Genomic DNA, 25,451 nt, shown 5'->3' with positions numbered 1-25,451 from the left:
ATCAAGAAAGAAAAATTTTAACGTGCTTTATTTTTTCTTTTTTATAATAATACATATTATTATATAATTAACATATTCATAATGTTTCACCCTTTCAAAAATATAATCCTCCTCCTCTCAAATAAACGTACATACGGGTGGCCTCTTTTTTCAAAAAATTAAAATTTGAAATTTTGGGCTCAAATATTAGAGATTTTTTCAACCTTCAACGATATATGTTGTCTATATCAGACCTCCTTTCTTTTTGATACTTAACATTGTTCCTAAATCTTAGCCGTTAAGGCTGTTCTGAAAATATTTTTTTTTCGAAAAAATTCGAAAAAAATTCTTAAAATTCAAAAATCCCTTAATTCCTGAGGATTTTGGAAAAAAGTTTTTACATGAACATGTGTATATTATATGAAGTATATTGATAAGGTAAAAATCAAATTTTATTGCATATTCATCGAGAAAATAAACTAACGAATCCCTCAAAATTGAGAGGGTAATCCTCCTCCTCTCAAATAAACGTACATACGGGTGCACCCTTAAAAAATACAAGAAAAATTTGCATTCTGGAAAGCTCATTATAAGGCAGATGTTTTGAGCCATACCCATTTTTTTGATTTTTTTTATTATTCCGTGATGTTTGCCATAATAATTTCTGTTTAAAATTCAATTGAAATCATTCATTGTAATAGTAAATGAACATGCTGATGTGAATTGAATATAATTGGACAGAGATAGATGCTGATGAAGAATCATGTATATTTTGCCTTATGATTTTAACAAATTGAGACAAATAGTATATATCATTTCGTAGAATGTTTGATTCATTGATATGATATTAAAATGTTTATATCCGAGGTGAATCATATAATAGAATACAAATTGTAAAATTCAATAACAAATTGAAAGATTCCAATGCGAAATTGGAGATCATTTTGATTGCATACTGTAATCACACAGTGACAGTCGACCAGCCAAACATCTATCTCGTTTTGAGCTATCATATCTTTGTAATTCACTAGAAAATCATACAAATTTTTGGCTATAGTATTTAAAGATCATTTGTTTATGTGGCAAGTGTTGATTATTGCATGTCAAAACTAGGATTAGATAATTTGACAGATTGTGATTTATCCATTCAATTTTTTCCATTCAAAGGATCAAATAAAAAAATCATTGGAAGCATGATATTTTTTGCATGTTTGCTCCTATCTGCTATTAAATATGATGCAGCCGACCTCAGAAAAGAAATGAAAGGAGAAGTTTTCGAAGACGAAGAAATAGCTTCATCTTCATCATCTGAAATTTCGACAAATTCAACAACTCCAACTCCAACACCAACACCAGACGAAAGTGGAGAAAATAAGAAAATTCCTTTGGCAATTGCCTTAGGTAGTTTCGCAATTATTATAATAACTGTAACAATCGTTGCAATAATTCTTAAGAAGAGGCAAGATAGTGGCAAATACGATCCAGATGTTGATCTTGGCCTTGTTGAAAACGAAGCAATATGATTTTGATCGCGATATTCTTGCCTTCAGTTCCTATTCTTTTATATTCTAGTACTTTTATTATCATAAACAAATATGTTTACTATTAAATTTGGATTTTGATGCTTCAATAATAATTTCCTAAAATCTATTACTGGAAATCAGTCATCTTAATTACACATCAGTAAGCTTGGTTGTTTCCCCATCATAATAGCTAATTTACAAATCCATATGTAATCAAAAATAAAAAAAACGTAATTTTTTTACAGATGGAGCTCCCAACTATCGTCATTGGCGACAGGATTGAGCTTCCACCAAGGGATGGAATCACACGTGGCCGTTCAAATTTAAGATTCAGCGATCCTAAGTGGGCTTACCATCCAAGGCCACAAAAAAAGTGGAAGAAGCAAACATTTAAAGTTAAAAAACAATCTACCCCGGTTGGAAAGCTTACAAAAGGCTCATGGGATTTCATTGTTCAAGAAGGAGAATCATTAGAAGATTCTGGAATGCAAACGAAAATCTTAACTACACTTCCTATTTGCCCAGTAGATGTGGATCAAGTCAAAGTTGCTATGAAACATAAAATTACTATGAAAACACTTACAAGGGGACAATCAAAGCTCGAAACAAGAAGTCTCAATAATGAAATGACTATCAACTACCCAACCGAGCGCTCTCATACCGCTATGACTCGTTCAATGCCTATTCGTAAACCTTCAGTAGATATTGGAGGTACTTCAATATCAGAAGATTTGAAGAAGCTTCTTGGACAAAAACGACCAAGACCTCGGCTTGGAGCCTCTCTTCACATTATTAGAAATTAAATTATTTGTTTGAATTTTTTTTGTTGACATATGCGTTATTTGTTATAAAAAAGGTATTCTTTCTATTTGATGTTGTTGGCTTTTATCGATAACAAACAATTTATTATAAAATCTAAAGGAAATTATGATATACAAAAATTAAAATTTCAAATAGAAGAAAAATGAGAATAAAATTAACTCTTCTCGGAATCCATAGTAGATTACAAGGTAACAATATGTTAAAATTCGTTACTTTGCATTGTAATAAATCGAATCTTCTAAAAAGCGAATTGCGAGCTTTGGATTTAGCTTCTTCATAGATTCAGATGTGACATCAGCAGTTTTTCCATCTTTGTACTGCACAACATAAACAATTTCATCATCTTTTGATTTTTTGATTTTCAGCACACGTTTAGGAATTGGAATTGGTTTTCCTGGTAATTGCGCCGAATCAATATAATTTTCATATGATTTTAAGTATTTGTTTAAAATTTGATCGCAATTTAAATTACTTTCGATTTCCCAAGTGGCTTCTTCTATCGGATATCCTTTCCATTTGACGTGATAATAAGTTTTGTTGTTAACAATTTTATGACCCAAAATATCTTCAACTTCATAAACATCAGAATCTTCTTCATAATCATCTTCTGAGTCTTCATCTGAAGCTGAATCAGCTTTCATAGGTTTAACATCTTTTTTCTTAACTGGTGAAGGATTCTTTGATGATTCAAGAGAGAATTCTAATTCCGAATCACTCATAATAAAAAATGACGTTTAAAATTTCATTTGTTTCAATATCATTGTATTATGCTCATTCTGATTCAATTTCATTGCTATACACATTGAAGATACTCTACACATAATATATTGTAGATAACATTTTGCATAAAATCAAGATTATTTCCAAAGATTATATTTACTAAAAGAATGAGATGTTTTGTGATAAATATTATCCGTCAAACCATATCTACAACATACATTGTCTAAGTTTGTCGAATTTTCCTCATCGAATCGGAATCATCATAGAAAATTACATTTTTGAATCATTCGAAAGTCATCATAGATCTTTAAATCATCACTAGATAATAATGCTTGAATAGAATATGCTTAATGATTCGTGAATTCAAAATAAAAACTTCAATACACGGATTTGCAATGAATAAACAGCCTCTAATCTCCATCTCAGGCTTATAAAAAGTCTTACATATCTTATCTTATGCTTCTATGAATTGAAATGATATGGTGTCAGAAAAAAAAATCAAAATGTCAAAAGATTTTCCTTTATTTGATTCTCCTCAATTAAAGCACACTTTTGGCGATACAGAAAAAATCAAATTCATTGTTCACACTGATTCTTTCGCTTACGTTGTTACAGAAGACGGAAAAATCTATAGAACTTTATTTGTGAATCTAAAACTCGCAAAGAAGCAAGAATTTACGGAATTCCATCCATGGGGCAAATGTCAAATCAAGAAAATCGTCCCGCATTATAAAGTTTCGCATATTGTTAGAAATTACTCTTTAATTGTCTTAGTTAATCAGAAACTATATTCAATACCAGAAGATGTCAACTCAACAACAATGATTCCAACACCCATTACTACTATTCCTGATCCTATTGATGATTTTGCAATAAAACCAAACAGAGAGAAACTTTTAGTGTTATCAAAAAAGCGTTTATTCTTCCTATCATTGGCAAACAATTTCGGACAACTCGGTAAATCTATCGAATGCCAAGATTCAAATATTGTTTGCACAAATGATTCGGCAATTATCTACGGAAAGGGCGAAAAGCTGTTCATGTTCAACTCAGAGACGTTCAATAATGTACCTCCACCAGCTGGTTCCTTCAGCAGATTTGGTGTTGCGCAGGGATATATGCCAAAATCGTTTGATCGCAAAGTTCTTGAACAAAATGTCGCATATCAGTATTACAAAATAAGAAAGAGCGATTCCAATGAAATTTGCTTTGTTTGGGAAGGCCCATTTCAAGATTTGAAATTAAATGCAGGAAGCGAAGTCGTTGATTTCACAATTAGCTATCCATACGCGTTTATTACATACGGAAAAACATTTTCCATGATCTGTATTCCATTCGAACAATTAAATCAAAAATATGAATTTTCAAATTCTTTTACATCACAAACATTATGCATTTTACCCAACCGAATGTTATTGTTAGGTGTTTCTAATAACCTCTACTTCATCAAATTTACAGAAGCCTACAGCCAAGTGAACTTTGTCGAATCATCTGGCGGAGACAAGTCAAGTTTAACAGCTTTAGAGCTTTGTCTCTCATTCCAAGAGTCAGAGAAAGACATCTCCCTTATTGAGCACCAGTTATTCCATAAGTACGGTGCTTATTTGCTAACTCAAGACAAAGTAACCGAAGCCTTTCAATTTTTCCAACGAGATTTACTTCCTCCTGCACAAGTATTCAAATATTTCCCTGAAATTTTCCCTCACGAAGCTTTGAGTAATTTTGAGATCGTATCATTGAAGAAACCATACTTGCAAGTGAAAGATAGACACGTAACTGGCATCAAGAGTTACGATGTCGAGAAAGTTAAGGCTCTACAGGACTATATTTACTTTGTTCTTGATTCTCAAAAGAATTTTGACGCAATGAACCAGTTAATTATATACTCAATACTGGCAAAATGTATTGCGATTACGGATCCGGACAATTTCGAGACTTTTATTAAGGAACATTACTCAGATATTTATTTCGAGTCGACATCTAACTTCTTTATGTCATTAAACTCAGTATCAATGTTCTGCCAGCTATGCCAAGTACATGGGCAACACACAAGAGCTATAAAATACTTCCAAAGTAAGAAAAATTACGATTCAATTATAAAATACATCACTTCTTCACCGGATTACGCTGTTTTGGCCAAAACTCACTTCAAGGATTTGGTTGATTACATTCCTGAGCGAAGCTATGAAGTATTTTGCTCTCCAAATTTGGATATGAATCATATTATCGAGGGAGGCTCAGTAGGAAAGGATGGATCGCTGCTAAACTTCATCCAGAACTTAAGTAACAACCAGGACATCGTTAAAAAGATAGATGTTACGTTAGTAGAAATCAAATTTTTACGTTTTTGTATTTTCGACAAAAACTTCGTAGATAAGAGGTTGTGCATGAGGTTATGCGAGTTATACATAAAGAAACTACAGCCTTTGACCAAGGAACGCGCCGGTAAACAGTATATCTCAATTTCGCAAGAGAACGAACAGAACAAGTTGACTCGGAAAGGTCTCATTGAAGTACTTGAGCTCGGAGAAGTAGAGATAGAGATCGATCCTGTGTTTATTGAAGAAAAAGTTTACTCGATTGTTTATTCCTTCTTGAAACAGAACATTAATGGGTCTTCCGAGAACAGGAGCCACTTCTTCCAAAAGCTGTCGGACTGTTTCGACTTGTTATGCAAAGTTGAGATAGATTTCGAAATAACCCAAGATTTTTGTCAAAAAACCGCTAAAAAGCTCTCAATTAATCCAGGTGAAATTTATACATTATTATTAAATAAACTGGTTGAAAAAGACTCAGATGTTAACAGGAAACGAATTGTAACACTTGTTAACAACAATTCCACAGAAATCGATTATGCACAAGCGATTTCAAAGTTGCCATCGAGTGTTACATTGTACGACATATCCAAGCTACTTGAAACAGTCTCTGTTGACAGAGTTAACGAATTAAGAAGGTTGGAAATAGAAAACGCACTTTTGGAAGAAACAATAAAGAGAAAGAAGCAGCAACTGAAATATTTAAAGGGCGGATACGCTCATATAACAGGAAATACTTTCTGTGCAATTTGTGGAAGAGAGTTCCATGATCAGCTGTTTTACGTAAGACCTGATAACACTGTTACTCATATTATGTGTCTGAACGAAGGTGGAACTAACGCAAACAATTAAAAAAAGTTTCGTTTTTTATATTTTAAATAGTTCATTTTAAATTATACTTTTTTTTACATTTTGTCTTCAAACTGTTTGAAGGCCTCTCAATAACTGGTGAATATGCATTAGATTTGACTGATTCAAAATAATGTATGCATATTTAAATTTCCCATTTTGTAAAACAATATTGAGTTCTAAATCATGTATTCAGCTCATATTAAAGAAGTCCTTTAATGGCTACATCTCAGTTAACATGGAAAATGTTTTATTTTCTTTGTCTTTTCAATCCTGTAATCGGCATTTCGAGAATATATCAGATAGTTGTTAGTGGACTCTTAAGATATTGAAGAGCAAATTTCATTCAATATGACACGGCTTTCACCTATTTAAAGTTAAATTTCAATTGTTCGATACGTCGATTGTCAGAAATATGAATTAAATTCAAGCAGGAGTAAATACTCATTTACAAAACAAACCATACTTCGAATTCAATTAAAAGAAGATGCAAATTCTGGTTTTTGCAATCAATAACTTTTTTCAAGAGACCAATTCGCAGCCAAACAAGTAAAAAAGAGTATGATTTTTTTTTGTCTTTTCAAAATTTTTTTCAAAGCAGGGCAGCCAAAAAATGAAAATGAGCACATTTACAGTGACCTTAAGCCAATTAAAGTATTCGAATACCCAGATCAAGCATCAAAAATTATTTGGGGTGTCAATTCCAATAATATTTTACAAATATCTTCACAAATTATCGAATTAATAACAACTTGCAAAATAACTATCCAAATGGCACTTTATTTGATTGATATTTTTTCACAAATTCGAGTTAAAGAAATCAAATTATTTTCAGAGCTTTATCAAAAGATATCAAACGCATTTTCATGTATCTATGAACCAAAAAACAAGAGATTAGCAGCACTTGTACATTTTCAAGGTTTCAAATTCGAAAACTTTGAACCTATAATGGAAGAAGAAGAAATTCTGAATTTATATTCAACAGAATCTCCTTTATACTATATTGCATGGGATAAAGTTGATGATCTTAAATCCAAATTCCCAAATCTTGATATAAATGAGAAAGTAGATAAAAAAGTTACACTACTTGAGTAGTATATGATGCGGGTTTTGTGACTTTTTTTGTAAACGTAAGAATTCATACAATATCGAGCGATTTTGTATCATTTTTTTTAACATATGAAGTAAAAAATGTATGATTCTTACGGTTTTTATTCTTACGTTTTTGAATAAATCAAGATTTAAAAAATTTTCAAAATTGTAAGACATTTACACTAAACCCATACATAATGAAATAAAAAAAAATAAAAAAATAAAAAAATAAACTTTAAAAATTCATGTCTTACATTTTTGAATAATTTATTTTTTTAATTCGTAAGAAAATGAGTGTCAAAACTAACGACGTTAAAAAATTGGGATTCACAAACAGGGAAATAAAGGATATATTAGAGGAAGCGGGTTATGAGGTTAGTAAATATTATTTAAGAAATTGTCAAAAATTCGCGGAGTTTTTAAATGAGTTTGATTATGATGGAAAAATGAATAAAGATGATGTTATAAATTTCTTATATCTCACATCTGAAGAAGAAAAACCTAAAGAACCTGATGTTTTCCCTGAATATTATGAAGAACGGATTAAAGATGATGAATATGATGAAATTGAAAGACTGGAAAAAATAAGAGATGAAATAGATGAAAAAATTAAGGAATTAAGAGAAGTTGAAAAATATAATGAAAATGAAGTAGAGGGTTTAATGAATATCCCAGCTTCAGAATCAGAAGTTCAAAAATCTCATGAAGAAAGATATAAAAATTATGTCTCAGAATCTACTAAAAATTTATTAGATGGTGATATTGACGAAACACTTTCAGAAGAAGGCACAAAATTTATTCATAAACATAAGTTACAATTTATTGACGATGGAGATTATCCATGTATATTACTTTCACCTCCTCTTGATTCTGAAAAATTCAAAAAAGCACTGAAAAATGTAACATATGCAACAAATACGATTAAGAAAGAAGACCATGATATTTACACAAATTATTATTTAAATAAATGTACAGGTGTTGATAAAGTTTTTGATTTGTTAGATAAAATATCAAAAGAAACAATTGGTACATATAAAATTTTATGCGATTGTGGTTTCATTATTGAAGATACCAATAATGTTTCATATGAAAGAACAGCACCGAAGGAAGACGAAGTTGAAAGGTCTATACCATTCATTATTAAGAACATAAAAGATATGAAAACTTATAAACATTATATTTATTCATTTATTTCAGAAAAAATGGAAGCAACCCATAAAACATCATCTCATCATTTTATAGCTATTCATACATTCCTTTTCAAAGTTGTGAAATTAAATAAGACAGGAATTAGATTTAATGTATCAGGGTACGCATTCTTGAGTAAATTAAAATGTATTCGTCACGTCGCGGATGATAAAAATTTATGTGTTCTTAATTCATTTTATGGACTTTAGCCCTGGACTTTAAAAAAAATAAACTTTATTTTTATTTATTTTTTAATTTTTTATTCTTACATAAATGAACAAAAACGGAACAGCTAAAATGAATGATAATCAAATAAGAGCAGAAGGTAGAAGGTTATTTAAACGCTTCTATAACATTCCTGATGGTGTTAATCCTAAAACTCGTAGAAGTTATTTAAATGAAGCCATAGATGCATATGAAGGATTTGACATTTCATCAGAAAGTGAGAGGTTAGCAAGAATGTTAAACGTTAATATTGATTTTTATTATTGTGACCCTCAACCGGAAGACGTAGACATAAATAAGGTAGACTTTCCATTAGTGGATTCAATAATGATAGATCCAGAATTTGAAACAGTAAATATTTTATTAACACAGAGTCCATGTGGAAAACTTCACGCTGACAGAATAACAGACGTTGAAGCACTCACCGGCTATAAAGTTTGCCCCTTTTGCAAAGAAGAAGTTTATTCTATCCGTGATGATCCAGAAAGGAAAAATCAAAGAAGATTTTTAAAACATTGTGAGAAATGTAAAGAAAATAATGGAAGATTAATTCAAGACGTTCAATTGCAAAACACACAACAACCATATGCACCACATATCACGAAACAGAAGATATATCAATGGCTATTAGCACATAATTTGCAGGAATATTATAAACCAACAAGATATTATATTACTTTTGACTTCGAAACATTAGAGACTAAAGAAGAACTTCAACTTTCTGAATGTGCAACTTTGAACGCTTACTTAAAACCATTTATGGTATCATCAACTGTCAAAATAAAGCCGCAAAGTGGCGAGGTCGTAGACCGTGATAAAACATTTACGAGGAATTTTTGCTTAACTTCGAGTGATTCTTTTATTTCTGATTGGATTGAGTTTTTATTTTCAACCTGTTCATTAGTTGCTAAATCAAATATTGAACAATATGAAGAATTAATGAAGCCGCAAACGGACCAAACGGCGGGGACTTTGTCTCATACATTAAATGAGAAACAAAAGGAAGCATTTAAAGAACTTCTAGATGAAGAATTTAATAAAGTGAATATCATAGGTTTTAATTCGGGAAAGTTTGATTTAAATTTAATTCTTCGTGATTTAAACACTGCAAAATGGAAAATAAAATCAATGCTGGGTTCATCTTCTCAATTTAAGCAAATCATTGTAAAGAAAAACTGTCCATATGAATTAAGATTTATTGACATCAGAAATTATATAGCGGGTGGGACATTAGACCAATTCACTCAAGATTTCGGAAACAATAAATCACGTGTTAAATCCTTTTTCCCTTATCAATTCATCACGTGGGAAAATTACGAAGATGAATTATATAAAAAGGAACCATTCACGAAAGATTCATTTTATTCAGCATTAACTCAAGAAACTATATCCGATTCAGATTATCAAATATATCTCAATGATGCTAAAAATTTTGAGAATAGATTAGAATATTTTATTCATTATTGCAATAAAGACGTTGAAATTATGATTGACCCAATTGATAAAATTATCGAAGAAACATTTGTTTATAAAATTGACATGCTTCATAATCTTTCTTTATCATCGAATGCATCAATGATTCGTTACGCGTTAGCATATAAGAACTTCAATCCTAACGAAACATATCCAGAAGAAGAAAATGTGGAATCAAGTTTTGAATTAACGAAAAAGTATTGGAAATATAAAATTGAATCATATAAGAAACAAGATGAAAAAGCAGAAAGGGATACTAAAAACAATGTTTCAATGAATGACTATCAATACTATCACGATTTAATCCTTTCATCTAAATGCAAAATGTGTGGTAAAGCGTTTACATATGCTAATAAACCAACATTGGATAGAATCGATAATGAAAAACCACATACCAAAGAAAATCGTCAGTTAATGTGTTGTTATTGCAATGTCGTAAAATCAAATAAAGATGAAGATGTTCAACGTTTAAGAATCAATTTAAGAAATTATGCATTAAAAAATAATTTACCAATGACTTTAGATTCAGTTGAAGCTTATCACATTCTCCGTAATGGAATTACTGGTGGTCTATCAAATGTTCAACATCGTGTTAATCTTAAAGGAATCACGCACATTAATAAACTTTCATATAATCCAGAAACTAAAACTGTATCAAATGAGGACACCACCAACATTATGACTCATTTTGTTGGTGTTGATTTTAATTCATTATATCCTTCATCATTTTCATCTAATCCTCATGATTTCATTCAATATACTGACCATAAAATGTATATGCCGGGAAGATTGAATGGTGTTATCATTTGTGATACAGCAACAAAGAAAGCAAAAGCACTGGGAATAATTAGAAAGAAAAATACTTTATTCGTGGCTGAAGTAAAGGGTCACATTGATGAAAAATACATTAATGATTACATAAACTTTTTACCAATAATAAGAAACTTAGATATTATCACAGATGAAAAAACAATTGGCAGTTTTATGTATAATTACATGAAATCAAACAATCTACCAGTTGACCAGAAACAGAGGAAATTAACTCAGTTAGCATCAACACACAACCAATATCAACCATTTTCTTCTTATTATCTTTGGTATCTAATAGACAGATTTCATTTTATCATTGATGATATTCAATCAATTTTAACATTTACGAAAAACACTTGCTTTAATGAATTTGCGAACGAATTTATGAACGAAAGACAAAAGGCTGAATTAGAAGGAAATAAAGGAAAAAGTTTATTTTGCAAGATTTCACTTAATGGATCATATGGTTACGATGCAATGAATACACAAAATTACGCAAAGACTAAAATAATGAATGCACAGAAGGCACGCGTTGCATGTATGTCAAATAAGTTTAAAAACATAAGAGAAATAGGTGAAGATACGTATCAAGTGATGCTTAAAGATAGATTTTATAGATGTGATACATGTTTACAAGAGGCATTCTTCACTTTAGATAACGCAAAATACTGGTATTTGGTTTTCATTTATGATTTTATGTATAAATGCATGAATGTTAATCGTTTTCATTTCATTGAAGGTGATACTGATTCATCTTATTGGGCAATCGCTGGCGACCCAAATCTTCCTAACACTCAAGCATTTCAAGCAATTGTTACTGATAAACAATTTTATGATAAAACATTTACAAATTCGCACCTTTTGATTTCTTTTGTTTTAATGAGAAATTTAAACCTAAATTAAAGAATAAAGCTGAAGAAAAAGCACATGAGAAGAAGTTATTGGGTTTAGCAATTGAGAAACAAGGTGATAACATGGTTGCTTTATGCCCCAAGTGTTATACATCATTCAACGGTTCAATTGATGGAAGTGATTTTAAAAAGATTGCACAAAAAATGAAAGGAGTTAGTTTACGACAAAATAAACAATTAACACCTAAAAATTATTTGGATATAATAAATGATAAAGTGATATTTGATGGTCAGAATATTAATTTACAACTTAAAAATGGGTCAATGACTCGCTTAACAATTGGTAAGACTGCATTAACAGGAGCACACACTAAGGCTGTGTGTTGTGAAAATGGATGTTGTATGCCATTTATTTAATAAAATGCCACAGAAGAGACAAAAGGAACCGTTAATGATGTTTTTGATACTATGATTCAAAGAGGTGGGCACCCTTAAAACATTTATTTTATTTTTATATGGATAACTCAGATTTAGAAAATTTAATTGATGATTTAGTACTTAATCAAAAATTCTTAGTTATTATGAATTAAAATCATATCTCCAAAATATAATAACAATATAACGAGTGATGATATGGATATTATTATCCATATTATAAAAATGAAATTTTGAAATATCATGATAAAATAATTTCTAAAATTAAAGACAAAATTAAATAATGAATATTCAAAGGGAAAAATAAATCACAACTGAAACAATTGAAAGATTTTAAAAATAAAGTATTAACAGAAGAAGATATTGATGAATTATATAAATTATATAATCCTGAGCCGCAAAAACCAAAAAAAGGAGCAAAAACAAAAGGTGCAAACGCCCAGGTCCTTCAGACCATAAATGAAGCACAAGCTTTAATTTATGATTCATTAGTTAAACCATATTCAGCCCGACTTTTAAATGAAGATCAACTTTTGGAATTCATCCTTCAACATAAACTCGAAGCGGGAAAGTATATTAAACCTTTATATACAGCATATTTAAAACAAATGAATAGAATACATCCAGAATTAATGAAGGAAGGAATGAATTCCAAACTTCATCATCCAAAATCAAAGCAGATAAAATTAAACCACTTGCAACACCAAAACCTCTAACGACAGTACCTGCAACACCAAAACCGCCTCCTCCTTCAGTTAATCCTTCATCATTCACTTTATTATATCCATTTCAAACATTAAAGAAACAAAAAGATTTTAAAAAGGATTTCAAGATATTAAATAAACCAATTGACCCAAAAATTCAACCGTTAAAGGAAAATTTAGTCGCCCTTCATTTGCACCATATCCATATTCATATGAAATGATCATTTAGAATATTCAAAAGGAAAGTTACTTATTTATTTGCATTAACATTAACACCAATATTTATATTGCATTCCGGTGAAAGGGAAAACAGAACAGGAAACAAGAAGAGCTATTCAATACTTATTGATCATGAAGAGTAGATAATATCAGGGGTGATGGTGATAAAGGATTTCAGGCAGCTATGACTCATTATTTCCCACAAATTAATTTTTACTTTTCATCCTCTCCATATACGTTTCATAATAAAATAGTTGATGCGGTAATGAGAACTCTTAGAGATGCGTTAGGGGTTAACGGTCAGATATACTGGGATGGAAATCATGACTCCATCATACAACAGTTAGTATATTATTACAATAATACATGGCATAGAACAATAAACATGAAACCAGTGGAAATGAAAAATGATATTTCAAAAGAATGGGAATATATTAGAAAGCAAATGGAAAGGTTGAATGATGTTAAACGTGAACAAATTAATTCGGGGCTCATGAATTTTAAACAAGGGATAAAGTTTTGATTCATCTCGATTATGGAAAAACTGATAAATCAATGACAAAAAGAAGACGAAGATTTGACACAATAGCTGAATTTGTTAGATATATTAACGGCAATGCATTAGTTGAGGTTAACAATAAATTAATAGAAATTCCGATTTATTTTATTACTCCATTATATTTAAATAATATTTAATTTTTTTATTTCGTAAGAAATGAGTGACAACGAAGCATCCAAGAGTCCAGACGATGAATATAAAAAGAAACTAAACAGAATTAAATCAAAAATATGCTATTACAAAAAGAAGCCACAATGCGGTGGGGTTGAAAACGATAAAGAGAGGAAAGAAATAATCGAAAAATTAGAAACTTACCGTTCAATCCTTAAACTGAGTGAAGCAAAAATAAAAGAATTTAATAGAATAAATAAATTGATTGGAAGAGATGAATTTAATAAAGATGAATTTTTAAACTCAATCCAAATTTAATTTTTATTCCTCTTCGACAACATCTCTCTTTCCATCATTACTGCATAACCACATTTTCTCAGTTTTAGTGGTTTGTTATTTTTAACATGTTCTTGCATCATTTTTATCATTTCCTCCCTTGTTATGATTCGTGGTAAATTTTGAGCTTGTGGGGTATTCATTTATGATAAAAATAAAAATTTGTTATCACTTATTTTATCGTTAATGATTTCAGGTTATTCAATAATTATTTATTTTTGAAGAACTGAAGGTGTCACTATGTCACTCAGTGTCACTCGGTTATTTAACTTCTCTGAAAAAATGAGACAACATGACATTTTGACAACAGGTATGAAAGGAGGAAGGCACTTATTATTTATTTTTGAAGAACTGAAGGTGTCACTATGTCACTCAGTGTCACTCGGTTATTTAACTTCTCTGAAAAAATGAGACAACATGACATTTTGACAACATGGGGGATTAATGCAAAAATAAATTCAAATCATACTTTATAAAGCTTCATTGACAGGTATTTCATCATCAGGAAATGAATCCTCATTATCGTTTGGTTCAACCTGTTTATATAATCCTTTCATTTCTTCTTTCAAAACATAATACCATGTCTGTTTACCATCTATTCTTCTCTGTTTCTTATCACATTTATCCTTAATACTCATTTGAAAATTCTTGTCTTTCATGTCTGATGGTTTGCAGAATAGAGCATTTTTACACGTCATACCTGCACACAATTCATCATAATGTGTATTTATCCATACATCTAAAGGATTTGATGATAACTCGATTAAATCTTGTTTGGCTTCAGTCATCGGTATGATTCGTACATTAAATGATGAAAGGTCATATTGCATAAAATATGTTAGTAAATTATCATAAAATTCCTTTGTACATGAATCCATTAAATTCTTGAAGTAATCAAATTGACCCTTAAATTTACCATTAACTCTTAAAACTACGTATCTTCTGTCTCCAACTTCAATTTTGACAGGGTAAACGTTATTAGTTACGAAAATGAAGTTTGCAACGTTCTGTGCTGTTCTTCTAGGTTGATTCTTTTCATTAATTCTAATCTCATTATCCGTTATAATTGATTTCAAAGCGTTGAAGTTTGCGAGTCTATCTTCACCTACATTCTTGAGTTCATTAAGTACAAGAAACATTTTATTCTCAACTACTACTAGATTGAAATTACCCGTTAGCTCACCTATTTCGGTAATGTTTTTACATGAATAACCAGCGAGAAGTTCAGAAATAATGTCTGTGAATCTGTTTTTACCTGTTCCCTGAAGTCCTTTCAAAATAATTGCTGTTTCATTCTTGATTCCAGGATGTTGAATCATTGATGCAATCCAGCCGAGAAGGTATTTATACACTTCATCGTTATTATCACAAATGGCTTCTTTAATGAAATCCATAAACATCTCAATTTTTGAGTAATCAGGCTTTTCAAGAACGTTGTATTTATAACCCTGAAACGTTGAGAAAACATCTGGAGAATCAGATTTAAAGCAAACACCCTTAACGGTTAATGAAGACAATTGATTTAGTAGTACATCCCATGCTGTTATGGTTTTACCTTCTTCTTTAAATAATTTAATCATTTTGAGTGACTCTTTCATGTTTGATTGAAGAACGAATGATATTTGATTCATTTTGTCGTGTATGTTGTAATCTTTTTGAATGAAATATTTATTTCCACAATCTACAAAACGGATTACACGTGATAAATCCTCAATTACTTCAGAACTGTTTTTATACTGATGATTTTCAGCCTTGCGTCTAATATCTGTTATCAAAAACGAGTCATCAAGTTTGATATCAAATGTTATTTTTGGCTTACGTAATAAAGGTAAAACATATTCATCATAATATTCCTTTTGATATAGTTTTAGAATCTTCACCAAAACAAATGGAGAAGTCATTAAATGTGCATATCTATTACGTGCTTTTTCAAAATTACTTTTTGCTTTTTCAGTTAAATTACAGAAGTTATAAACATTATCGTATGCTTCATTAATTAAATGATTAGGTAATGAATTAATTGCTTGAAACAGTGTGAATAATGTAACTTCTTTTTCTAAATTCATATTTCCACCGTCATTATGTACTTCAAAATCACAGATGCCATCAACTATGCTCTGGGCAAGTTTATCGTCAATGTTTACATCTTTGTTTTCATTCATGATAGTCTTTATTTCTTCGTTCTTCTGTTCAACTCTTACCTTAATATTCAAATCATTTAATATATCATTCACTGTTCTGGTTATGGTCGAGTCGTAACTTCCACGAATGAATGAGTATGTATTGATTGGTTCTGTTGCATTCTTGCGAACTCTTGAATCAGCCATAACTACTAAAGAACGCTTTGAATCATCCATAGAAGTCATTATATCAATATCGTAATCATTGCAGGAATAGCATTTAATCATTCTGTTCGAAACTGAATAGAAGAAATTAGTGTTACAATAAATGTGAAGACCTCCTGAAGCGGTTTTAACGATAACATCTTTATCCAAAAGTTTTGATAAAATGTCTTTTCTAACTGTTTCTTTAAGTTCATCATTGTATGATTTATTGATATCAACATCTATAATCGTTAAATTTGATATTTTATTTACTAATAAAGCCATACCAGTTTTCCTTCCTCTTCCTCCATCGTGTTTGAGGTAGTTATGTAAATCAATCTTGTTTTCACCAATTCTTTCGTTGAGGGTTTTAGTTTCTGTCACAACTAATTCCTCAGCTAATGAATCAATAACTTTTTCATCAGAAACGATAAAGTTGCTGTTGTTGTTTGTTGTTGTCATTTATATAGGAATAAAAAAATAAAAATAATTTTAAAACTAACTTTATTTTTGGGCTGCATCAAATTTCCATACCTGTTGTCAAAATGTCATGTTGTCTCATTTTTTCAGAGAAGTTAAATAACCGAGTGACACTGAGTGACATAGTGACACCTTCAGTTCTTCAATAATAATTAATTATTGAATAACTGGGAAATAAATTTACGTCAAATATGTAATTTATAAAATCTTATGTCGACAGGCTACGTAGCACAGTGGTCTAAGGTAGTGTTATGGAGGGGTCAGGGTCTGTGGTTCGAACAGCGACAGCGCCGTATTTTCTTATTTTCTTTGTTTGTCTTGTTTGTCGTGAATAAAAAGTGTCATAAAAGTGCTCTATCTTCCACGGGAATAAATAAAAAATTTACTTTATTTCTTCTTTATTTCTTTGTTCCCGTGGAAGAAGGGTTTTGCTATTTTTTCTCAGCCGAAATCAATGATTTTTTCATTTTTGGAATCCTTAGCGAATGAGGAATCTTTTCTCTCGTGGAAGCTTTAACCGAAAATATAATTGAGGTGAAGAGGTGAGATCTCACCTGTTTTTTCACCTGTTTTTATGGTAGCAGTGAAATAAAATTTTGTTATCAGTTATTTTATCATCATTTTATTAAGTTCATCTTTAGTTAATAATTTGAATGGATTCGCTAATGTTCCACTTTGAGTCACAACACTTGCCCCGGCTAATTGTGAAGAACCTGGGATAAGTACTCCATGAAATGATTTCATTGGTATCATTAATTTAGAAATAGTTGGCTTAATTAATTTGGTCATTTATGATAAAAATAAAATTGCATAATTTAAATTTTTTTCTTTCTCATTTTCTCATTTTCTCATTTTCTCATTTTCTCATTTTTCATTCTGTTTTGGTTTCAGCAACTTTTCAAGTTGTTGTCTTGTCAGTAACTTTAATTTTAACTTTGGATCAAATATTGGGTTTCCATCTTTATCTCTTCCAATAACACCATATGGTAGAATCTTCATTTATACTAAAATAAAAATTTAAATTATGCCGTTTGCTCTTTTGGAGCTCAGGACTTTCAGTCCGTTCTAAAGTTTGTTTCACAAACATTGAGCGTTCATTGAACTCTATACCACGCGAATACAGTCATAAATGGTGGCATGTAGTCTTTACTTTGTCCCGTTGTTTGCGTATATCCTGAAACGCGATGTGTATGGTTTCCTTCTCCCTGAGTGTCACTCCAGTAACAATTTATGGCAAACTTAACGTCGTCTTTAACATCATATCCTTTACCTTTTGTCATTCCTGACCAATCCCAATATCTATGCTTATGCCAACCCGCTTGAGATGTGCTTAAATCTATGTAGTGACTGTGTGCAGGTAAATTTTCACCTGTAATCGTTTTACTTCCCCCTGTTTCCTTTGAAGAGTTTGCACAATACAAAAACCTGTCGACTATTTGTTCCCATGCACCAACACCAAGTACTACTTCTGGTCTGGTAGAGTTCATTGAAACATATAATGAGCCAACCGGGTAAATAAGATTCGGCAAAATTTGTTTAAGCACATTGAGTTCCTGTCTTAGATGCATAATACTATTGTCATTAGATATCAAAGTATCTACAAGACTTGTTGCCGGTGGTATTGTTGGACCTTTACTTGGCAAGGTTGTGTTTAGTGTAATATCATCTGCTGTAAAAGTTGTAAAACTTGTATGTGTATGAGTCTTATCTGCCTTCTTCTCTAACTCACTAACCACATATTCCTTATCTGCTTTCTTCATTAACTCACTGTTGACATAAGTTTTATCCGCTTTAAGGTCTAAACATTCTGAAACCCATCCTGTATCAGCTTTAGTTTTAAGAATCTTCGATGTCCGTTCATGGTACCATTCAACCCTTTCTATAATTTCATTATCTTTTTCATTAACATATTCCTTATCTGCTTTCTTCATTAATGCACTAGCCACAAGTCCCTTATCTGCCTTCTTCTCTAACTCACTATCCACATATTCCTTATCTGCTTCTTCATTATGTCATTTAGGAAACCTTTATGAATTCCTCATTTAAATTAAATCTTCCAATCTTCAAAACTTTAGGAAATGCATTTAATGCGTAATATCTTTGTTCTTCTGGTGGAATTGATGTTATATCATCCGTTATACCTTTAATTTTTGAATTCATAAATAAAATTTCTTTTATATTTGATATCACTGCACCACCCTTGCAAACGAATTCAAAATGGTCATTTTTCAATACTATCTCCAAATCTCCATATTTCAACCTTTGTTTGTTCTGCCGTCTTTGAATTATATGCATATGTGGCGTAAGTAATGGTCTTGCCTTAAGTTGCTGTGGTTGCTGTTGTTTAATCATTTATTATGATTTAAAAATAAATATTTAATCTGTTATCTCATCAGCTATTTTTTCTATTTGAAATTGCCATAATATTTCATTCATAAATTCTAAATCACAATCAAATAGGTCAGTTATTCTAAATTTAATATTTGATAAATCTTTTGAATGAAGAATAAATGAATTCCCGGATAATTGAAACGGATATGATAAAGAAAATATGTTTAAGTTGATGGATAAAATGTTTTGTATTGATGGGTAAGAGTTAGGGTCTAATGTTTGATGTGAAAATCTCATTGGGGTATTAACTTTATCACATTTGATTAAAATGAAATTGGAACCAGTGTCAGAATACAAAACATCCCCAACATCTTTTTCAAATTTAATATCCCCAACAATGAACGAAGATGAGGAGTACAAAATTTAATTTTCAGCGGGAATTTAATAAGGTTATTTATTTCATCAAGTTCAAAAAGTTTATCAGGTTTTGATTTAAAATTTTCTTCATACCAAACGATAAATGATTCATTTAAATAACTTAAAATTGTGTTAATATCCCATTTCGTTATCACATTATTTATATACATATCATACGTTTTTTCAAGGTCATCTTTAATAAATGATATATAATCTGAAGGGTCTAAAAGAATGGGATTAAATTTACCACTCACAGAAACGAGAGTAACATTATAAATTCTAACTGTTAAATTTAATTCACAACTATTATTCGAAATAATATTGATAATTGACATTTTTATTACGATTAAAAATATGGTAAAGCGTTATTTTCCAGTGATAAATAAAACTAGAATAAGATTACCTCAAGAATTCATAAATTCAACGAATAAGAAATTCATTCATGTTATAAATTTCAGTGTTTTCAGAAAATATGAGTCAATGTCATATTCATCATCGGGTTATATTTCACTTCATTCAAATTTAGTTCAATCAAACCCATATAATGACCATTTCATAAGATTTTCAGATGGTATTAAAAATGTAATTGATAGATTAAAATATGAACAGATTGACAATATCGAATTTTTGGAATTTTGGTTTAAATATCCTGATGGAAAAAAGATTGAAGTTAAAGATAAAGCTGATACTATAACAAAAACAATTACAATGACCGATCCAGATAGTGGGGAACAAAAAGAAATAAAACAAACGATAGAAACTGGTGAAAGGTCAATTATTATTGATTATGATTCAAAGGATTATTATTCAATAATGTTAATGCTTGAATATTAAATGGCCTTAACAAAGAATTTTTCAAGTGATATTTTATATTCATCAACTATTTTATTATAAATATCATTATATGTTAAATGAAGTTCAGTTGTTGTTCCGTTCTTTGATATCTTAATTGTGCTAATATCCTTTATAGGATTTATTTTTGCAACTGTTCCGCAGCATGAAACCTCATCATCTATGAAAAATTGAATCTTAACGTCTGAATCTTGAACATCACAAAGAATGGCGATAATGTGAATTAATGATTCATAAGGTAAAATAATTAAACCGGATTGATCAATTAAATTTATTATTGAATCATAATTATCAGTTATTATATCACGGTAAATTTTCATTAATTCAGAATTAATGTCTATTTTATATGGCGCATTGCGACTGGAATCGTATATTCCTGGGTTCTCGATGTTTGATGAAAGAGGTGGGGGGTATGTTGGATAAGTGGGGATTTCAACGGTTCTTTACCGGGTTCAGATAAAATGATTGGGTCTCCATTCTCATGGTTTTCTTCATTCTCCTCATTCTTCGGTAAGTCACGAGTTAATAAATTTGGTTGAGTTGCTGACCTTGTTAATTCAGGGCTAACATTAACTTTAACATTTTGAATAATTCGTGATTTATCATCATTTACGTTATAACCAACCGTAATCTCTGCTTTTGCGTTAGTGTTCTTTTGACTTGTGAAACGTCTTCTCATTTATAATTGAATAAAAAAGAAAAATATATTTAAAGTTTTATTTAGTTGTTACGGTAATATCCCAAGGTTCATCATTGTTTGCTTATACTTTCTTTGTAACTGCACCAATTATGTTATTGATATTGCTTTGAGTTTCTTCCAGTCTTATTTTATCATTTACAATATCTTTAATCATTTCATTACATGCATTCTTAAAACCATCTGATTTTTCTAATTTACGTCTATCACTTTCTTTAATTAAATCAAAGTTATAACCTTGTTGAGAATAAAGTGGTTTCTTTATCAATTCCTTGAACGCTTCTGCAAGTGAAGATGAAGAAATTCTTGCCACTTGAATTGGTTTAAATTCTGCTTTCATTGCTTCTTTCTGTTCATTGAACACTGGATCGAATAAAGCAACTTTAAAGAATTTCTTAGCTGGAATTTCAGGTCTCAAATTTGCATATTGACCATCAAACTGATTAACATATTGTGGTAATCCATCCGGTCCTTCTTCAATAGCGTTTAATTCTTCATTGAAATAAGAATATGGATTATGACGGTATGAATTAATTGGACCATGTTCACCTTCTCCAATGTATTGTTTAACAGCTTTTCCATTTTCATCAAATTGCATAGGATAACATTCATTATATGCTTTACGTTTAGGATAATCAGATACAGTTAATTTGTAACCATTTATGACTTTAATATTACCTCGACCATCAGTAACGAAAACTTCATTTATACCATCAGGTTTTCCATTTGGACCTGTAATGTCTGCTTCATGTGCTTCCCAATTTGGACCATGACGTTTGGCATATGCTTGAGCTTCTGGTAATGTTAAAACGTTTCTCATTTGTTTAACATCTTTTTGAAGACCAGCAACAATATGAACTAATTCTTTCATTCCGTCTGGAACTTTCATAGTTCTATTATACACACCCCTTTTTGTTTGTCCCTTGTTTTAATGGAACCTGTAAAAGATTTGCTATTTCTGTCATGTTTAATTATAAATAAAAAATAAAAATTAATTATAAAAAGTTAATCAAATTTAACACATCCTTTATTTAAATCAACTATTATTTTTCCATGTTCACCTAATTGTTGATATTGTGTGTAAAGTTCATTAATGCTCATTGGTAAATTCACTTGATAAAGCATAACGTTCAACTGTTGACGACTAAAACCACTGAAAATGAAAAGTGTTGATAGATTTGATTTAATGTTTGTGCTTAATGCTTTGAAGTATTGAACAGCCATGAAGAATGAACACTGAATGTGTCGACATTGAGTTAATAACTGATTAAAATATGATTTCTCATTTGTTATTAGTTTTGATTTCACCGCATCATCTAGAAAAATGAGTGAATGCAAAAATTCTCTATCAAAATTTGAAATAGAAAGTGTTTCAAATAATTCATCCCGTTGTTTATCAATAATTTTATCCTCTAATCCTTGCTTCTTGATTGTATTATATAATTCTTTATACATTAAAAAGTTTTTTAAATAATCTTCTGCTTCTTCTTGTGATAAATAAATAATTGGAATTTTGATTAAATGCTTTAAAGATTCAAATGTATCATCTGAAGGTGAACCTGAACGGTTGATATAAATTAACACATGTGAATGGGGGGAAGTGTTAGCAATAATGATAATTTGTTTTAATATCGTTAATGTTTTACCTTTATTTTGTTTACCAATTGCTGCAGTGATTGAATTTAAGTAACATTCAGAATATGGAATTTTCATTAATTTTTCCTTAGATAGAGCATTTCTATTATCACTCAATGCTTCATTAATCATATCATCTACGTATGTATTATATACTCCCGCTAATTCTTCAGAATTTAAATCCATTTAATCAAAAATAAATTTATAATTTTATACATTTCTATTCATCAATATTTCATCATATGAACTTCTATACTGTGGTGGTGTACCTGTTGGATGATATTTCAAACCTTCATCCGGTGTCCATGTCCAATACGTAGTCCTAGTAAACCAAACCTGAGGAGGATTTGTCACCTTTGAACAGTAAGTGTCATTTACACCCTGAATGATTGGATAAGCTTTCACTTGTACTGTAACTTGTGAGTTGAAAGTTTCTAATCCATCAAAGAATATACCCGCTCCATCACGTTGAACTGGAATAGTGCATAAGAATGAAGTTTGGTCTTTCCATGTTCTAGCTAATGGTGCCATTATCATCATTCAGTGGTCTAGTTAATGAGTCCTCGTATTCTTCTGTGCATTCATTCACTCCATCTAAATCAGAAGCTTGAAGCATACGTGTAAAGAATATGTCACCCACTGTGGTCATCGCTTGATCGGGGAAGTTTCTGGAATCTATAGTGACCTGAAGACCTCGAAGCATTGGATTTTCTAAAACTGTTCTTTGCATTGCATTCTTCGGAAATGCTAACACAACATCTGTAACATTATGAAGAGCGTATGAGAAATCTGAGCTAATACCTTCAGGAGTGATGCAACCTCCATTTAGTGAACGAACGTCAATATGTTGAGCTGGAATCATGAATGGATCTTCCTTACTGAATAAACGTGGTATTGCTTTAACTGATTCTTCAATTAAACCGTATCCTGGTGTAATACATTTATCCTCTAAAACTTCCATCTTTGTGCATGAAATAATAACGTCATCAACTGTTGCGTCAGCAGATGTAGCGGCTAAGCTTGTAATTAATTTGGTAGGAAGTCCGATTTGTTGGAATTTGCGATCATATTTATAAACATGATTCATAATCTTTTCATAATTTTCATCAGTTATCTTTTCATAAACGTAATTTTGTAAATCAGCAACTCTTAACGGGTCAACCTGACAAAATACTAAAGTATCCCTGAAAACATAATATTTAAGAATGATTTCACCAAATGATTTAGGATAATCATCGAACGCCTGAAATGCTAACAAATCATTTACCGGAATAATCATATCAAAAGTGATATCAACTTCTTCATTTGCTTTCTTGAAAACTTCTGAAGGGTCAATATATTTACCACATACTGAGTTATCATATTTTTGAACATTATTATATAACGAATGAACAAACTTTTTAACTTTCCTTTCTGATTTTGGTTTATATGTTGCAAATGCGAAAGATTCACGGGCGCAATCCATCTGAAGATAACCGGCATCACCTCTTTCGGTTTCTACTTCTAATTGTTTAAAGCTTTGATTTGATGATTTGTAACCAACGAATAAACGCATACATTTAAAAGCGGCATCACATGTGAAAGCTTTATTTGAAACTAGAGTTGCTTTAACTTTGCGTTTAATATATGTGTCACCTAATTGGTTCACATCATGAGCCGGATTTGTAATTCTTAAATGAGTTTGTTTATCATCAAAATATGGAGCATCAGAGTCATAGCATGAACTTTCAAGTTCTCTATAATATCTTCTTCCGTCATTCTTTGCGAATATTTCATTTATCTTTTCGAATGAATGAAACACATTTCCATTAATTGGTTTAGTGTTTGGCACCAAATAGTTAGTCGTCATTTATTATTAAATAAAAAAATCAAAATTGAAAGATGAAAATGAATTTTTAATTTTAATGAAATAATCAACTATGGCTGCAGGATTCTTTAAGAAACTGTGGGATAAAGTAAAAAGAGGAGCGCATAAAGTTTGGGAAACAATGAAGAAAGGAGCAAATTGGATATTTAAGAATAAAGAAGCAATTAGTGACGTTGCTGAATCAATAACACCAAAAGCTGCCCCAATAAGAGAAATATTAAATAAAGGAGAAAAAGTTTATCAAAGACTACAACCAATACTAAGATAAAAATAATATTTATTTATTTTTCCACTATTTACCTCCTATTTTATTAAGTATTCCTTCAGCAATTCCACCAATTGCGTTACCTGCTTGTGCTCCCATCGCCGGATTACCTGCTTTAGTACCTAATACTCCACCTATGATAGTTCCTGCCGTTTTCGCTACTGGTGCCAAAAAGTTTGCAACAGGTTTAATAACCTTTTTATAAACCCAACCTGCAGCTTTCTTAATTCCATCCCATAATTTTTTAAAGAATCCCGCCGCCATTTCTGATTTAATATTAATTAAAAAATATATTTCATCACTTATATTCTAATTTTTATTTAATGATAAATGAAACCGATTTTAAAAATAAATGAAACAGAGGATGAAGAA

At 30.5% G+C, this 25,451-nt stretch overlaps 11 protein-coding genes and 2 pseudogenes across 13 annotated transcripts, besides 2 other annotated features; 7 read left to right on the top strand and 6 right to left on the bottom strand.

The window, feature by feature from the left end:
- Positions 1 to 527: part of a mobile genetic element that runs on past the window's edge.
- Positions 528 to 1,079: 552 nt separating this feature from the next.
- TVAGG3_0818410 (uncharacterized protein) lies at positions 1,080 to 1,577 on the top strand (the record flags this gene model as incomplete). The annotated part of the gene is made up of 1 exon (XM_001306689.1): positions 1,080 to 1,502. The coding sequence occupies one exon, from the start codon at positions 1,080 to 1,082 to the stop codon at positions 1,500 to 1,502; it is 423 nt and encodes a 140-aa protein (XP_001306690.1).
- Positions 1,578 to 1,747: 170 nt separating this feature from the next.
- On the top strand, positions 1,748 to 2,305 carry TVAGG3_0818400 (uncharacterized protein; the record flags this gene model as incomplete). Its single annotated transcript, XM_001306688.1, has 1 exon — positions 1,748 to 2,305. The coding sequence occupies one exon, from the start codon at positions 1,748 to 1,750 to the stop codon at positions 2,303 to 2,305; it is 558 nt and encodes a 185-aa protein (XP_001306689.1).
- A 228-nt stretch (positions 2,306 to 2,533) lies between these two features.
- TVAGG3_0818390 (chromobox protein-like protein 3 (Cbx3) family) lies at positions 2,534 to 3,043 on the bottom strand (the record flags this gene model as incomplete). Its single annotated transcript, XM_001306687.1, has 1 exon — positions 2,534 to 3,043. The coding sequence occupies one exon, from the start codon at positions 3,041 to 3,043 to the stop codon at positions 2,534 to 2,536; it is 510 nt and encodes a 169-aa protein (XP_001306688.1).
- A 504-nt stretch (positions 3,044 to 3,547) lies between these two features.
- On the top strand, positions 3,548 to 6,431 carry TVAGG3_0818380 (CNH domain containing family; the record flags this gene model as incomplete). Its single annotated transcript, XM_001306686.2, has 1 exon — positions 3,548 to 6,211. The coding sequence occupies one exon, from the start codon at positions 3,548 to 3,550 to the stop codon at positions 6,209 to 6,211; it is 2,664 nt and encodes an 887-aa protein (XP_001306687.1).
- A 1,191-nt stretch (positions 6,432 to 7,622) lies between these two features.
- Positions 7,623 to 23,019: a mobile genetic element.
- On the top strand, positions 8,762 to 9,591 carry TVAGG3_0818360 (uncharacterized protein; the record flags this gene model as incomplete). The annotated part of the gene is made up of 1 exon (XM_051247914.1): positions 8,762 to 9,591. A coding segment is annotated over one exon (830 nt), but the record flags the coding sequence as incomplete, so codon positions are not given.
- On the top strand, positions 10,700 to 11,477 carry TVAGG3_0818350 (DNA/RNA polymerases family; the record flags this gene model as incomplete). Its single annotated transcript, XM_051247913.1, has 1 exon — positions 10,700 to 11,477. A coding segment is annotated over one exon (778 nt), but the record flags the coding sequence as incomplete, so codon positions are not given.
- Positions 13,921 to 14,193, top strand: TVAGG3_0818340 (uncharacterized protein; the record flags this gene model as incomplete). The annotated part of the gene is made up of 1 exon (XM_051247912.1): positions 13,921 to 14,193. The coding sequence occupies one exon, from the start codon at positions 13,921 to 13,923 to the stop codon at positions 14,191 to 14,193; it is 273 nt and encodes a 90-aa protein (XP_051083387.1).
- Positions 14,682 to 14,849, bottom strand: TVAGG3_0818330 (uncharacterized protein; the record flags this gene model as incomplete). Its single annotated transcript, XM_051247911.1, has 1 exon — positions 14,682 to 14,849. One exon carries the CDS (start codon positions 14,847 to 14,849, stop codon positions 14,682 to 14,684), a length of 168 nt encoding a protein of 55 aa, XP_051083386.1.
- Positions 15,425 to 16,373, bottom strand: TVAGG3_0818320 (uncharacterized protein; the record flags this gene model as incomplete). The annotated part of the gene is made up of 1 exon (XM_051247910.1): positions 15,425 to 16,373. A coding segment is annotated over one exon (949 nt), but the record flags the coding sequence as incomplete, so codon positions are not given.
- TVAGG3_0818310 lies at positions 18,110 to 19,367 on the bottom strand (annotated as a pseudogene). The gene has a single exon. A coding segment is annotated over exon 1 (1,258 nt).
- Positions 23,020 to 23,157: 138 nt separating the features above from the next.
- On the bottom strand, positions 23,158 to 24,034 carry TVAGG3_0818290 (annotated as a pseudogene). Its single transcript has one exon. A coding segment is annotated over exon 1 (877 nt).
- Positions 24,035 to 24,866: 832 nt separating this feature from the next.
- TVAGG3_0818280 (uncharacterized protein) lies at positions 24,867 to 25,082 on the top strand (the record flags this gene model as incomplete). Its single annotated transcript, XM_001294266.2, has 1 exon — positions 24,867 to 25,082. One exon carries the CDS (start codon positions 24,867 to 24,869, stop codon positions 25,080 to 25,082), a length of 216 nt encoding a protein of 71 aa, XP_001294267.2.
- Positions 25,083 to 25,106: 24 nt separating this feature from the next.
- TVAGG3_0818270 (N-acetylmuramoyl-l-alanine amidase family) lies at positions 25,107 to 25,343 on the bottom strand (the record flags this gene model as incomplete). The annotated part of the gene is made up of 1 exon (XM_001294267.2): positions 25,107 to 25,343. One exon carries the CDS (start codon positions 25,341 to 25,343, stop codon positions 25,107 to 25,109), a length of 237 nt encoding a protein of 78 aa, XP_001294268.1.
- Between the last annotated feature and the right edge of the window lie 108 nt (positions 25,344 to 25,451).

Source organism: Trichomonas vaginalis, chromosome VI (genome assembly GCF_026262505.1).
Source record: "Trichomonas vaginalis G3 chromosome VI, whole genome shotgun sequence".
NCBI classification, from domain to species: domain Eukaryota; phylum Parabasalia; order Trichomonadida; family Trichomonadidae; genus Trichomonas; species Trichomonas vaginalis.
Note: the sequence above shows the minus strand (reverse complement) of the source record. Positions and strands in the feature narration are given on the sequence as shown.